Raw genomic sequence first — 13,394 nt, 5'->3', positions numbered from 1 at the left:
ATCTTTTCAGTTCTTATCTCTTTCCTATAACTCTTCTGTAGTTGCTATATTAAACACCGTATTTTTTACTTCCGTTTTACAGTCTGATAGATGTTTCAGAAGTTCGACTAAAGCTGTCGTTAGAGACCGCACCAGCTCAACGACCCCATGGAGTTCTCGGCGTATGGAGTCCCATACTATCAGCAGTCGGGAATGCATTTAAACTTAATATCCACCTGAGAAAAGTAATTCACAAAGACAGATATATGAGAAAAAGCTCAGTTGTTCCCGCCATCAGTAACCGCATCTGGAGAGATCTTATCCATAATCCTTTGCATTTAATTTTTTCTGTGGATGTGTTGGGTATGACGAGCTCCACGCTGGCTTCTTTAAGTAAAGGATTCGCTGAACTGTCGACAGATGGACAGTTTATGCAACTACGCTCAAAACAGGTTAGGTTTTTTCATTACATTTCTAGTTTTCATGGTGGAAATTATATTATAACTAGTAAGTTTCCCCGCGTGTTGCGGCAACGTCGAAATGTAAAGTAACTCACTTTAATACCATCTAATGAAAACGTATTATATTTGACCTGACTTGCTTCCGAACAAAATGTAGACCAACTAAAAACGTACATAAAAAAATAAGCACAAAAGCGTATTATATTTGACCCGAGTTATTTGCGAAAGAAATTTACGTCCAAACGTAATCAAACTTGAATTTATACCGACACGTACATAAAGATAAGAACGCAAGAAAATATTTTTATTTCAAGTTAAAGAATGGTGCAACACTTTGTGGTGCGGTGCGTCGAAACGTAAAATAACTCAAATTTATACCCTCTAATGTAAATGTATTATATATGACCCGACTCGTTTTTGAACAATATTTGTTTCAAAATGCAGACCAACTGAAAACGTACATAAAAATAAGCACGAAAACGTATTATATTTGACCCGATTCATTTTCAATTTTTTTTACTTCAAACGTAAATCAACTTAAATTTATATAGACGTGTAGAAAAAAACAAGCACATGAAACTCGATTACGATGTCTTTAGAAAGTTGAGGGGTTATAAGTGTCAATGCTGAAAGTTTATGGATAAAGATAAAAAAACACAAAAAGACAGATTAAAAAAACTAACCAATCAATGGATAGTCCTGTAGACCAACCTTGTGATTGTTTGTATTTATATATAATATAATTTATAGCTAAGTAATAACTTATGGGTCCAGGTATGGTCAAGAAGGATAACGGGGGTAGGCGATGGATTTTTACAAGGGACAGAAGCTCTTGCACAAGGTGTTGCTTTTGGGGTGTCGGGTGTAGTGAGGAAACCTGTTGAAAGTGCCAGACAGAATGGGCTTCTTGGGCTTGCTCATGGGCTTGGGCGGGCCTGTCTGGGCTTTGTGGTACAACCAGTTAGCGGTGCACTGGATTTCTTCTCGTTGACCGTTGATGGAATCGGTGCAAGTTTTTCCAGATGCTTAGAGGTCATAAACAACAAGACTATCATACAAAGGATTAGAAATCCACGCGCCATTCGTGCAGATAATGTTCTTAGAGAGTATTCCGAAACAGAGGCTGTTGGCCAGGTATTATTAAAATTTAAAACCATATAGTTTGACAAATTCAGATTATGCATATATTTTCATAAGAACAATTTTTTTTTTTACCTTTTTCAGATGATATTGTACCTTGCGGAAGCTAGTCGTCGGTTTGGATGCACCGATATATTCAAGGAGCCATCAAAGTTTGCATGGTCTGATCTTTATGAAGACCATTTCATCGTCCCGTATCACAGGATTGTATTGGTAACTAGCAAACGCGTCATGCTGCTTCAGGTACTTGTAAATGTTGTGTAATTCATCTGATTTCATTTGCCCGTTTCCCGTATTTAAAATGCGATAAAATTTGTATTCTGCATGGACAGTGTCTGGCTCCTGAAAAGATGGATAAAAAACCATGTAAAATCATGTGGGACGTACCTTGGGAAGATCTGATGGCACTTGAGTTAGCAAAAGCCGGTAATCCAAAACCGTCTCATCTGATCCTCCATCTCATAAAGTTCAAAAAAGCCGATAGCTTTGTTAGAGTCATCAAATGTAGCACCGAAGAAGAATCCGAGGGAAGCGAGCCACAAGCTGTTAGGATATGTGCGGCAGTGCGTAAAATGTGGAGAGCCTATCAGTCTAGCTTGAAAAGCCTAATACTCAAGGTAAATAGACATCACATGTGGCAATTTTGAGTTGTATCTGTTTGATAATGGGTCAAACAGGTAAAATCTAAGAATATGGCTGAACTAAAACTTGTCAAACGGCTATTTTAGTATATACATCCTAAGTTAAACAAACATACCCAGTAAGATCCACCCATAGGGTAGGGTCTGGGAAACGGTTAAAAGCATTACATCCTAAGTTGTTTATTATAAAAAGAGTTAAATGCCATTTTAGTCCCTGTGGTTTGGGTCATTTTGCCAGTTTAGTCCAAAGGTTTCATTTTTAACCTGTGGGTCCAAAAAGGTTCCACAGTTGCCATTTTAGTCCACTTGGTTAACTTCATCCATTTTTTCTGTTAACAAGAAGGCCAATTTGGTCATTTTGTATGTAATTCTGTTAACTAAAAGGGCAATTCAGCCATATAAAATGACCGAATTGGCCTTCTCGTTAACAGAAAAAATGGATAAAGTTAACACAGTGGACTAAAATGGAAACTGTGAAACCTTTTTGGACCCACAGGTTAAAAATGAAACCTTTGGACTAAACTGGCAAAATGGCCCAAACCACAGGGACTAAAATGGCATTTAACTCATAAAAATATGTTATCATATGAATAACATAGTTTTTTTAATCAGGTTTAATCCATTAAAGTTTTGTTAAACTAAAAAAGTTGGACAGAAAGGTGTTTGTTTAGTCGGCCCAACGGGACCCATTTTGACCCGCGCAAAAATTTATATGTTTTGACTTGTTACATAAACATTTATTTTTCCACTAGGGGTATAAACGAGCCGGGTTGAGTCTCAACTTGGCCACGCCTGAACTTGGCTTGTTTAAGTTAAGAAGCTCGAGGTTGGCTCGGGCTTGTTTATTATTTAATTATTTTTTATGCGTGTGTATATATATATATGATTATTTTTATATATTATTCATCTGCAGGTCCCTTCTAGTCAGAAGCAAGTGTCTTTTGCTTGGAACGAGGCTGATTGGAGAAGCTCACGTAGCCAAAACAAATCCATCATAAAGTCGAGAGATTTCTTGTCCCCTAAGTTTACTTCCGATAAGGGAAGTTTCGTTAAACATGCTATCAACTTTACAAATGTGTGGACCAGTGAACAAGAATCGAAAGGGCGTCACACGTTATCCAAGAAAAACGTAATCATCTCGACTGTAGTCTTCAGTCAGTTTTCTTTTCAGTTTATTTGCTAAGGTACCACGTTGATCACTCTATCCTGCTTTTTGATCTGTTGTCAGGTTGTTGAAGACGGCATGATCTGCAGTATCTGGCGCCCAATCTGCCCAGACGGGTATCATTTAAAATTTATCGTTCTAAGAACATTTTTAATCCTTTATAAATTCAAGAGTAAAATGCCATTTCCATCCCCGAGGATTGGCCAGTTTTGCGACTTTCGTCTATAGGTTTGTTTTTCCGCATCTGGATCCAAAAGGTATGAAATCTTGCCATTTTCATCCGGCTCGTTGACTCCATCCATTTTTCTCCGTTAAGTCAGGGTATTCCCGTCTTTTTGTTAACTTAAAGGGCAATTCAGTTTTTTGAATACTTGGTACATTATGCTAAATGCTTGTACATAAAGTGAAAAAGACCGAGTTACCTTGATGGATGGAGTTAACGAGCCGGATGAAACTCCAAGATTTCAAACCTTTTGGATCCAGATGCGGAAAAACAAACATTTGGACGAAAGTCGCAAAACTTGCCAAACCTCTGAGAGACGAAAATGGCATTTTACTCTTGTATTTAAACACTAAATATCAAACAATGAACTTGTTCAATCTTTATTTTGATGCTGGTATATATATAAATTAATTACGCACAAATGCATCTTCCAGTTATATATCAGTTGGTGATATAGCTCGTATCGGAACCCACCCTCCAAATGTTGCCGCAGTGTATCAGAACACAGATAGACTCTTCGCACTTCCAGTCGGCTATGATTTGGTAAGAATTTTTTTTTTTTTTTTTTTTTTTTTTTTTTTTTTTTTTTTTTATAAAATCTTACATTTCTAGAATCTGTTGATTAAACACTACATTTCTGTTTATTTGGATGCAGGTTTGGAGAAACTGTGCTGAGGATTACGCAAGTCCGGTATCAATTTGGAGACCACGCGCTCCCGAGGGTTATGTTTCTGGCGGTTGTGTGGCTATGGCCGGTTTTAACGAGCCAGAACCAGATGTGGTATACTGCATGGCTGAATCAATTGCTGAAGAGACCACATTTGAAGAACAACAGATTTGGTTTGCACCGGATTCCTACCCGTGGACGTGTTGTATTTATCAAGTACGTAGCCCGGCTCTTCATTTTGTAGCCTTACGCCAGCCCAAAGAAGAAGCGGCATGGAAACCTATGAGAGTTGTTGATCGATCATCAGAAGCTTCAACATCGTCATCATCAGTAGCCCATTGATGTCAATTTTACTGCTGTTGTTGAAAAGGAAACCGTTATATGTTCTGAAGTGTGTATAGAAACTTTCGGCCCTGTTTTTGCATTTTCGGATTTTTGGTTTTGGTTATGGTTTTGGTTTTGGTTATGGTACAGGAGCTAGGCGAGTTTTCTCCAACAAAGGCAATAAGATTTAGAACAAAAGGGTAATATAGGACACAAGGCTGCAAATGATGTGTAGATGTTTGTTTTAACATGCAATCTGCAACAAAATATTTTTTCATTTAAATGGTCAGAATTTATGGATTAAAAGCTCAACCGAACCGTTCTTTCATTTAAATGGTCAGGATTTATGCAATCTGGTTATCATGTTTACGGCAAACATATTCTTCGTGTCAGTCGCGTACAGCTTAGCTTGTAAGGGTTTGGCTCGAGTTTGTCATTGAGATTTAAAACGACATTCCATCTCATTCATTGAAAGAAGCCTATGTGCAAGTTATGGATGCTCATTCTATTTTTATTTTTTTTTTTATTTTTACACATTCAGTGTTACAGCATGGGGAAATCTATTGGCACACCACCAATCTATTCGCACATTTTGCTTTTTGCTTTTTCAATACGGGTGTACAGGCCTATATGGGTCGTATAGGTTGAAAAGTCAAAAGTCAAATTTGCATGTGTCAGTTCTTGTCTGGGTGGCTGGACCAATACGGGTCATATTTTTGTATACATTTAATCGTAGTTTTAACAAAATTTAATAAAAGAATTCTTTTATTTTTTTAAACAAAAAACATTTCAAAAAAATTATCATGTAGCATAGGGTTAGTACATGTTTATTATATTATGCCATATATTGTCTGTACGGGTCATGTCGGTGACGTTTGGTATCTGTAAGTATCGTATTAGGGTGTAGATTGTCTATACGTGTCGTGTTATCATGTATTATGGTGTAGTATGTCTCTACTTGTCGTATTGTTCCGTATTATGGCGTATTATGTCTATACGGTGTAGTATGTCTCTACTTGTCGTATTATTCCGTATTAAATACATTATACAAACAAAATACCTTTAAAATTACAAATTAACCTATACGATATATAGACGGGACCTATACTATATATGCTCATACGGGACCTATATGTTGTACTACATTGTACATGGTATTCTTAAAAAATTAAGGAAGTTTTTATTTAAAAAAATATTTTTTTAGAAAACTTTGTTTAAACCATAAACAAATGTATAAAAAATTTGTAAAAAAACAAAAAAAAAAAACTCAACCAATACGACCCGTATACGTTCAGTCAAATAGGGAAAATCTAACACATCAATCTTTATTGGAAATTGAAATAGCAATACAAGCCGTATAAGCCGACCCGTATTGAAGGTGTCAATTTAAGGTGTGCCAATAATACAACCAACTTTGTTTATTCGTGTATGTAGGCCTAGTTCAGCAGCACATGATTCGCGGTCTACCGACTGGTAAGCATATGCACTTTTGAGTTTCTACAAATATCTACAAAACACTCCCAAATTGAAATCTTTTGCTTTCCAAAATAAGTAATTATGTTGTGAAAGTGACTGTTAGGGGGCACAAATATCTACAGGGATCGATATGATATTTCTGTTCCTTCAACTTTTGAGTTTCTACAAATATCTACAACACACTCCCAAATATTTTGGTTAAAATTCATCTAATAACTCTTTAAAGAACGCGATTTTGCATTGGCATAAGATAACATTATTTTGAATTTCATTTGTCTAATTCTCATCCCTTAATGTCATCAATATCATGCACTTGATTCATTCTTCATATAAAAATAAATCGATCTTCTCTTCGATCTTTGTTACGCTACTAGCAGGCCCGGCTTTGTGGGCTGGGCAGCCGGGCAGACGCCAAGGCCCAAAAGATTTATAGGGCCCAACAAAAATTCAGGGTCAAGATTTTTAAAAGAGCATTGTTATCTTAAATGTTTAATAAATGACTTTAGTAACAAAAATGAAGCTAGTTCAATGGTTAAGATACTCAAATTTGAAAACCAAGGTCATGACTTCTAAACCCTTCCTTTAGATTTTTATTTCCTAAACAATTTTCAGTTAATCCCATGCATTTTTTATTTCCTAAACTGTTTTGAATATCAATTCACTTAATTAATTGACTCTTCGATCTTGTTAACAAGATGATTATATGATTAATTAGGTAATGTTTTGGGTTATAATCTTGAGGTCTTGAGTTCAAACCCCATGATTAGCATGTCGTATTGTGGTTTCTTGATATATATTTGATAAGTTTATATTATACCAATTTTTTTGTTTCACCCGGGGCCCAAACTCGCCATCGGAGACGGCCCTGGCTACTAGTACTTGTACTTGCTCTGCTATTCTGCCCAATCCTGGCTGAGGCTGGTACTGATACCATTAACAAAACACCTAATGATTTATTGGGTACTGTACGATGTATTTGAAACACGGGAAAGAAATACCATTCGGGTAATATTTCCAAAGGAGTTGCAAATGGATCTGCCGATTCACCAATCATTGGTGGTTCTAGAACCGCTAGGCCTACGTTACATGCAATCATGCCTAGAATTACTACCAGAAAAATATATAAAAGATCGTTGGGCCATGCAGGCTCCACGTAAAAGTTATGACCGGTTATGATATTTGTGTGACCTGCCTGGCAGTGAATCTTGTGTTTCAACGTATTGAGAACATATTGATCAATATACACCTAGTACCGACATGGTGTTTTGTCGTCTTTTGTTGCCAAATACTTCCTGTTGCTACGTTGGTGATTCGTCTAAACATGCTGATATTATGAGGGGCTTATGAGATTTTATCAGCGATAAAAAGTTTTATGGAATGTAGAGTGTTTACGTCTACTCCTTGAGGTAGCCACAGGTTCAAAAAGCAAAATGTAGAGGGGTCCATTTTCTTATTCAAAAGATTTTGAAAGCGTTTAGCAAAATTGATTTTTTTAGAGAAAAAAATTGGTGTCGACACTTGCCTTCACGTTATTGCCTTTTCTACTTCTTATTTTATTAATTTTGTAGTTCATAATTTGTAACTTGTAAGGGGTAGATGTCTTTAAGAATCATGTAAAAGATCACTCTCAAATTGAAAAAAAAAAACTAGCATCAACACCCGCTCGTGTTGCAGCGCGGGTACATCATAAACATTGAATGGATTAGTCCAAAACGTTATGTGAGACATTAATGATATGAAAACACGTGTTTCAACGTATCCAATTGAACTCAATGTAACCTGTATTGTGATTGAAACTTTTTTTTTAAAAAACTTCCCATGCTTGGTACAACATCACAATGCAACAAAAATTTGCTAGTTTATAATATGGAAATGATGGTATTTTTGGAAATTTACTCCCATAATTGCGAGAGAGATACAAAAACTAACATGCAAGTTTCGTTATTGAAAATTTGTGTCAGGATTAGACAAAAGACATTTCTTATTTAAGGTGGAGAACCGTCACAATATTTCAGCTAGCAGTTGGCATCTATAACTGTTGACGGTTGTTCAGTTTTATCACCAATAACTTAGATAATGTTGATATTCCAAGTTGCTACGTATGCTCTAATTGTCACTAATAAACAAGTTGTTGCTGGTCGATTGTTAATCAGTTACCGCTTATCGCATTTGCCACTAATGGGTCAAGTTGATGTTGGTTTGAGTTAATATTGATGATCGGTCTTGATGACATTAAAAACACCAACAAGTGCGTATTTTATTAAAGTAATAACTTATTAAGCAGGTCCATATCATATCGTTGAACGACTTTGTCTTAAAAAGCGTTATGCAAACCGGCAATGTTTTAAAAATCGGTTTATACTGGTCGGTTAAACCAGATGCCAGAAGTTTGGCCGGCACGAATTATACCGCTAAACTAAGAGAACAACAAAGAATTTGTACCACCGGTAAATTGGGTTATACCGGTTTAAACCAGTACATCAGTACCGGGTCAAAAGTTAAAATTTGGACTTTTAATCTTTTATTGGCTCCAAAAGGTGATGATTTATCTTCTTAGTAAAACCTAGGCCCCAAAAAGGTAACAATAGTAAATTTTTGGATTATTTTTTTATTATGGATTAATTATTGGAATACTTTTTATTATGAAATGATGTAGTTTTAGATTATTTTTTGGGTAAAGTTGTATTTTATGGATTTATAGGGTTAATTAGTCAATCCGGTTGCATCGCCCCGTAGGCCCGTACAACCTGGTCCAACCGGTTGAACCATTTCTGAGCCTAATCCGGTACAATTTAAAAACCGGTTTCTAAAATATTGTGCAAACTAGGGGTGTGCATGGTTCGGTTTTGACCCAAAACCATAACCACGATGTGATTTAATGGATAACCATAATCATAACCGATTGGTTATGGTTAATTGGTTTTGATGGTTATAGTTGGTCAGTTAGGGGTGGTTAACTATGAATTTAGACCTCGCTTAAAATAACTCAAATTGTTTTTTGAACATAAAATAAATTGTTATTACATTTTTTATATATTTGTATATTACATAGTATTAAAAAAGTACATATAATATTAATATGGATTATTACCGAATATTAAACACTATAAAGAAGCAAGTTATATGTGCATATATGTGTTGTAAGTTAGGCTTTGGGAGTTTTTCAAAAAAAAAATGAAAATTTTTCTTTTTAACGCTAAAGTTTTAATGTTTGACAATTTAAGTTTAAACTTCTAATTTTTGTTTTCTTTTTAACCCTAATGTTTTAATCTTTGACAATTTACCCTAAAGTTTTAATCTTTGACAATTTAATAAAATTTTTAATCTTTGTTTCCTTTTTAACACTAAAGTTTTAATCTTTGACAATTTAAGTTTAAAGTTTTAATTTTTGGTAATTTAACCCCTTTGATTAATTTGATTTTTTTACTTCTAATTCAAAAGTTTCCATCTTTTGCGATTTAACCACTTTGATTTTTTTTTACTTATGTGTTGTAATATTGACTTTGGAGGTTTTTCAAAGAAAAAATGATTATACATATGGTTGTTGTAACCTTGGCTTTGGAGGTCTTTAAAAAAAAATTGATTTCTTTACTTTTCACCCAAAAGTATTTCATAAATTACTTTTAACCCAAAACCATTTGTTTTTTTTTACTTTTAACACAAAACTTTTTATCTTTTGCAATCTATCCTCACAACTTTTTTTACTTTCAACTTTGTTCCTTTATAGTTTTAATTTTCCGCAAATTTTTCGCTTTATGCTTCGTTCTAAATTTTGTGACTTAACACATCGCAACGTGCGTCTTTGGTTTAGCGTTTTTACGTTTCGTTCTAAATTTTGCGAGTTAACACGACGCAACGTGCGTGTGTGGGTGAACATTTTTACATCGTCTACTTTTTTCCCGTTTGACGGGTTCAACATAACGTGCTTATCCTAAATCGATTTAGTTAGAACTAAAGAATCCCCGCCGCATTGCGGCGGGTCGTAATTCTAGTTCAAACAAATTGATATGATATATTCTATAAATTCAAATCAACATTCAACCAAAATGATATATAATAACCCATAAATACTAAAAACGTTCATTCGAAACATCAAATATTAGAAATGGTGAAAACTCCTAAATCCGACAACGATTTCACTATATGTAGATTCGGTTCAGTTATGATTGGTATAGAAACATTGATAACCATAACTGATCTGCTACTTTCGGTTTTAAGAAAAAAACAATTAACCAACACACTGGTTTTTTGTTTGGTTCGTTTTTATCAGTTAATTCGGTTATGGGTCGATTAATTCTGTTTTCTTTACACCCCTAAATTGCAAAACCTACATACATGGGTCGTCTAAATGGGGTAAGTGAAATGGGTAACAAGTTTTACAAGGGATGCCTTCAGTTATACACATATATCAAAAGCCCCCCTAAGTTTTGTTCGAATTTTTTTTTTTCAAAAGCCAACGAATACTCCAAATGGGTTACTGACAAAATTCACCATATAAGAAAATATTTGCCTCTGAACTGGGGAAAACCCTCACCTATGGCCAAAGCCCAGGAGCACTCGTCCGGAGGCACGACAATGCTGTGAGATAAAACCCGCTCAGTTCAAGAATCGAACTAGCGATCTCCACCTATTCACCTAGTCTCTCATTATCACCAGTGCCGCAGAAAGTTTTGTTCTAATTGAAAGCCACAAATAAAGTCTAGCCCGAGACATATATGTGGATGCGAGTGATTTAGAATGAATGGTGCATGGCAGACGACTACCCACCATGTGAGAAATTCATTTTATCATTATTCGGAAAAAGTGTCATGTTTTTCAAACGACAACAAATGATGTGACCAAAATTGTAACAAATTTTAAAAATAATATATTAACTTTCCACGTAATATTTCAAATTCTAGCCATTCAAATATCTCTGAAATTATTTATTATTATTTAATTCCACGATAGCCATTCAAATATCTCTAAAATTATTTATTATTATTTAATTGTACGACAATGTGTATTGGCGGAACATACAAGGGGCCAGGTTTCCCCTAACATTTTTGCTTAGAAGTGTTCAGATTAGCTCATTAGGTTAATATTAGTTCTATGGCTGTTCATCGAATTGAAGAATGAATTTTTGAATTTTTTGAAACGAATTTTTTGATTTTTTTTATTTGAATTTGTATTTGATTTGATTAGTATTTGAAACTCAAATTCGAATCGAATTCAATTGAATTCAAATTCACCATAAACAATAAATTATTTTACTTTCATTTTTCAAACTGCTACAAACTAATTATATTCAACATAAAATATAATAATCTGCAAAATTAGTTAACTATCAATATGTCAAAACACCAAAATTAGAAGCTAAGTTGGTTACAGTTAGCCATTTAAGTTAGGTAAAAATTTAGAAATAAATAGTATGGATTAATTGTCAGTAGGTTTGATAATGTTATGAATAATAAACTTATCATTTTTGTATGTAGTTCATAATTTAGCCAAAGTTAGAAGTTATGTGTGTGTATATATATATTTGTGTGTATATACATGTATTAAAAAATTTATATAAATTAATTGGAATTTCGAATCAAATCGAATTGAAAATAATAAATTCGTATTCGAATACTGTACTCGAATACGAATCAACTCGAATTCTAACTTTCTTAATCGAATTCGAATCGAGTTGAATTTCGAATTTTTCGAAGCCGAATCGAATTATGAACACCCTAATTAGTTCTATGTGGTTGGGTCCTTCTTAACCTAAAAGCCGAAATCTAACATGTGCATTCAAAACTTAAAGATCTAGAGAGTTGGACCTTTGGAGCGCGACCATTTGTTTCTCACGGCGTTCGCAGTACACATACATATCATCTTAAATTTGAAAATGTAGATGATCTATTGCTATTTGTGACGGAATTCAAATTGACGTCGAGAAAGGCTAGAATCGTTGTTCTCAGTTCTTGTGAATCTTGTTCACACAATGACAGGTTTGAACCATTTGAATATTTGATGATTTAAATGTTGATATTTGTAATACTTCATTCTTATCGTTTTCTTGTAAGAACTGTTATTTAATTAAGGATTTATGGTCTTGATGAATTTTTTTGTGTAAAATTATATAACAATGAATAACATATATGTGTCATATATTGTAATCAAACTGAAATGTGATTATATATATAGGACTTAATTTTCTTTGGTAATTGCAAATTATATAGACTAGGATTAAGGAGAGATCTATATTTATATACATGTATGTATTTTATGGTGAAGTGTTTTGTGTGGTGTGGATGTAAGATGAAAAGAAGATAAGGTCTTATTAATATCCACCAACCAAAAACAAAAGTGACAACACAAATCCACGTAAGAGTGACAAGAACATTATATACCAGCTGTTAATAAATAAAAAAAATGTGTAAAAGGGATGGAATAACCTTTGACTTCACACTACATATTTCAAATCCTATTTATACCTATAACCGAATTAACTGCCTCACAAATTATATCTATAACCGAATTATAACTAATCTTCCTTATTTTATTAAAGGGAAAATGTTACAGAAATGTAACAAACTTTGCTAATTGTTTTAATTAAGTCATTCAATCTTTTTTTATCTCCCTAAAATAACTAAACTTTATTATAGTGTTCTAATAGTGTGTAATTACCAGGTCATCAGGTTATCATTATTAAAACCTTATAAATAACCAACAAGTTTATGCATATAGTAGTTGTAAAAGTGGCTTTGGGAGTTTTTCAAAAAAAAATGGATTTTTTATTTCTAACCCTAAAGTTTCAAGCTTTGGCAAGTTAAGTTTAAACTTTAATCTTTATTTCCATTTTAACCCTAAAGTTTTAATCTTTGACAATTTGAGTTTAAAGTTTTAATATTTGGTAATTTAACCCCTTTAATTAATTTGATTTTTCACTTCTAATTCAAAAGTTTCCATCTTATACAATTTAACCCCTTTCATTAACTTGATTATTCATTTCTAATTCAAAAGTTTCCATCTTTTGCGATTTAACCACTTTGATTTTTCTTACTTATGTGTTGTAATCTTGGCTTTGATTTTTTTACAAATCTATCCTCACAACTTTTTTTACTTTCAACTTTGGTCCTTTATAATTTTCATTTTCTACAAATTTTTCGCTTTATGCTTCGGTTTTTACGTTTCGTTCTAAATTTTACGAGTTAACACGACGCAACGTGCGTGTGTGGGTGAACGTTTTTACATCGTCTATTTTTTCCAGTTTGACAGGTTCAACATAACGTGTGCGTCCTAAATTGACTTAGTTATAACTAAAGAATCCCCGCCGCATTGCGGCGGGTCG

The 13,394-nt window shown here is 33.9% G+C and overlaps 1 protein-coding gene across 1 annotated transcript in view; it reads left to right on the top strand.

Annotated features, from left to right (window-relative positions):
* LOC110920867 overlaps positions 1-4,912 on the top strand; it is a 31,488-nt gene extending 26,576 nt beyond the window's left edge. Inside the window, exons 50-57 of the mRNA XM_022165075.2 lie at positions 83-431; positions 1,215-1,574; positions 1,665-1,823; positions 1,913-2,197; positions 3,135-3,350; positions 3,450-3,502; positions 4,044-4,152; positions 4,265-4,912. Of these exons, the coding sequence (XP_022020767.1) occupies positions 83-431; positions 1,215-1,574; positions 1,665-1,823; positions 1,913-2,197; positions 3,135-3,350; positions 3,450-3,502; positions 4,044-4,152; positions 4,265-4,618 (1,885 nt within the window). The 3' untranslated portion in view covers positions 4,619-4,912. The remainder of the gene's footprint in view (positions 1-82; positions 432-1,214; positions 1,575-1,664; positions 1,824-1,912; positions 2,198-3,134; positions 3,351-3,449; positions 3,503-4,043; positions 4,153-4,264) is intronic.
* Positions 4,913-13,394: the final 8,482 nt, after the last annotated feature.

Source organism: Helianthus annuus, chromosome 17, assembly GCF_002127325.2.
Source record: "Helianthus annuus cultivar XRQ/B chromosome 17, HanXRQr2.0-SUNRISE, whole genome shotgun sequence".
Taxonomy (NCBI): Eukaryota; Viridiplantae; Streptophyta; class Magnoliopsida; order Asterales; family Asteraceae; genus Helianthus; species Helianthus annuus.
The sequence above is the reverse complement of the archived record's forward strand: the minus strand, read 5'-3'. Positions and strand labels throughout refer to the sequence as shown.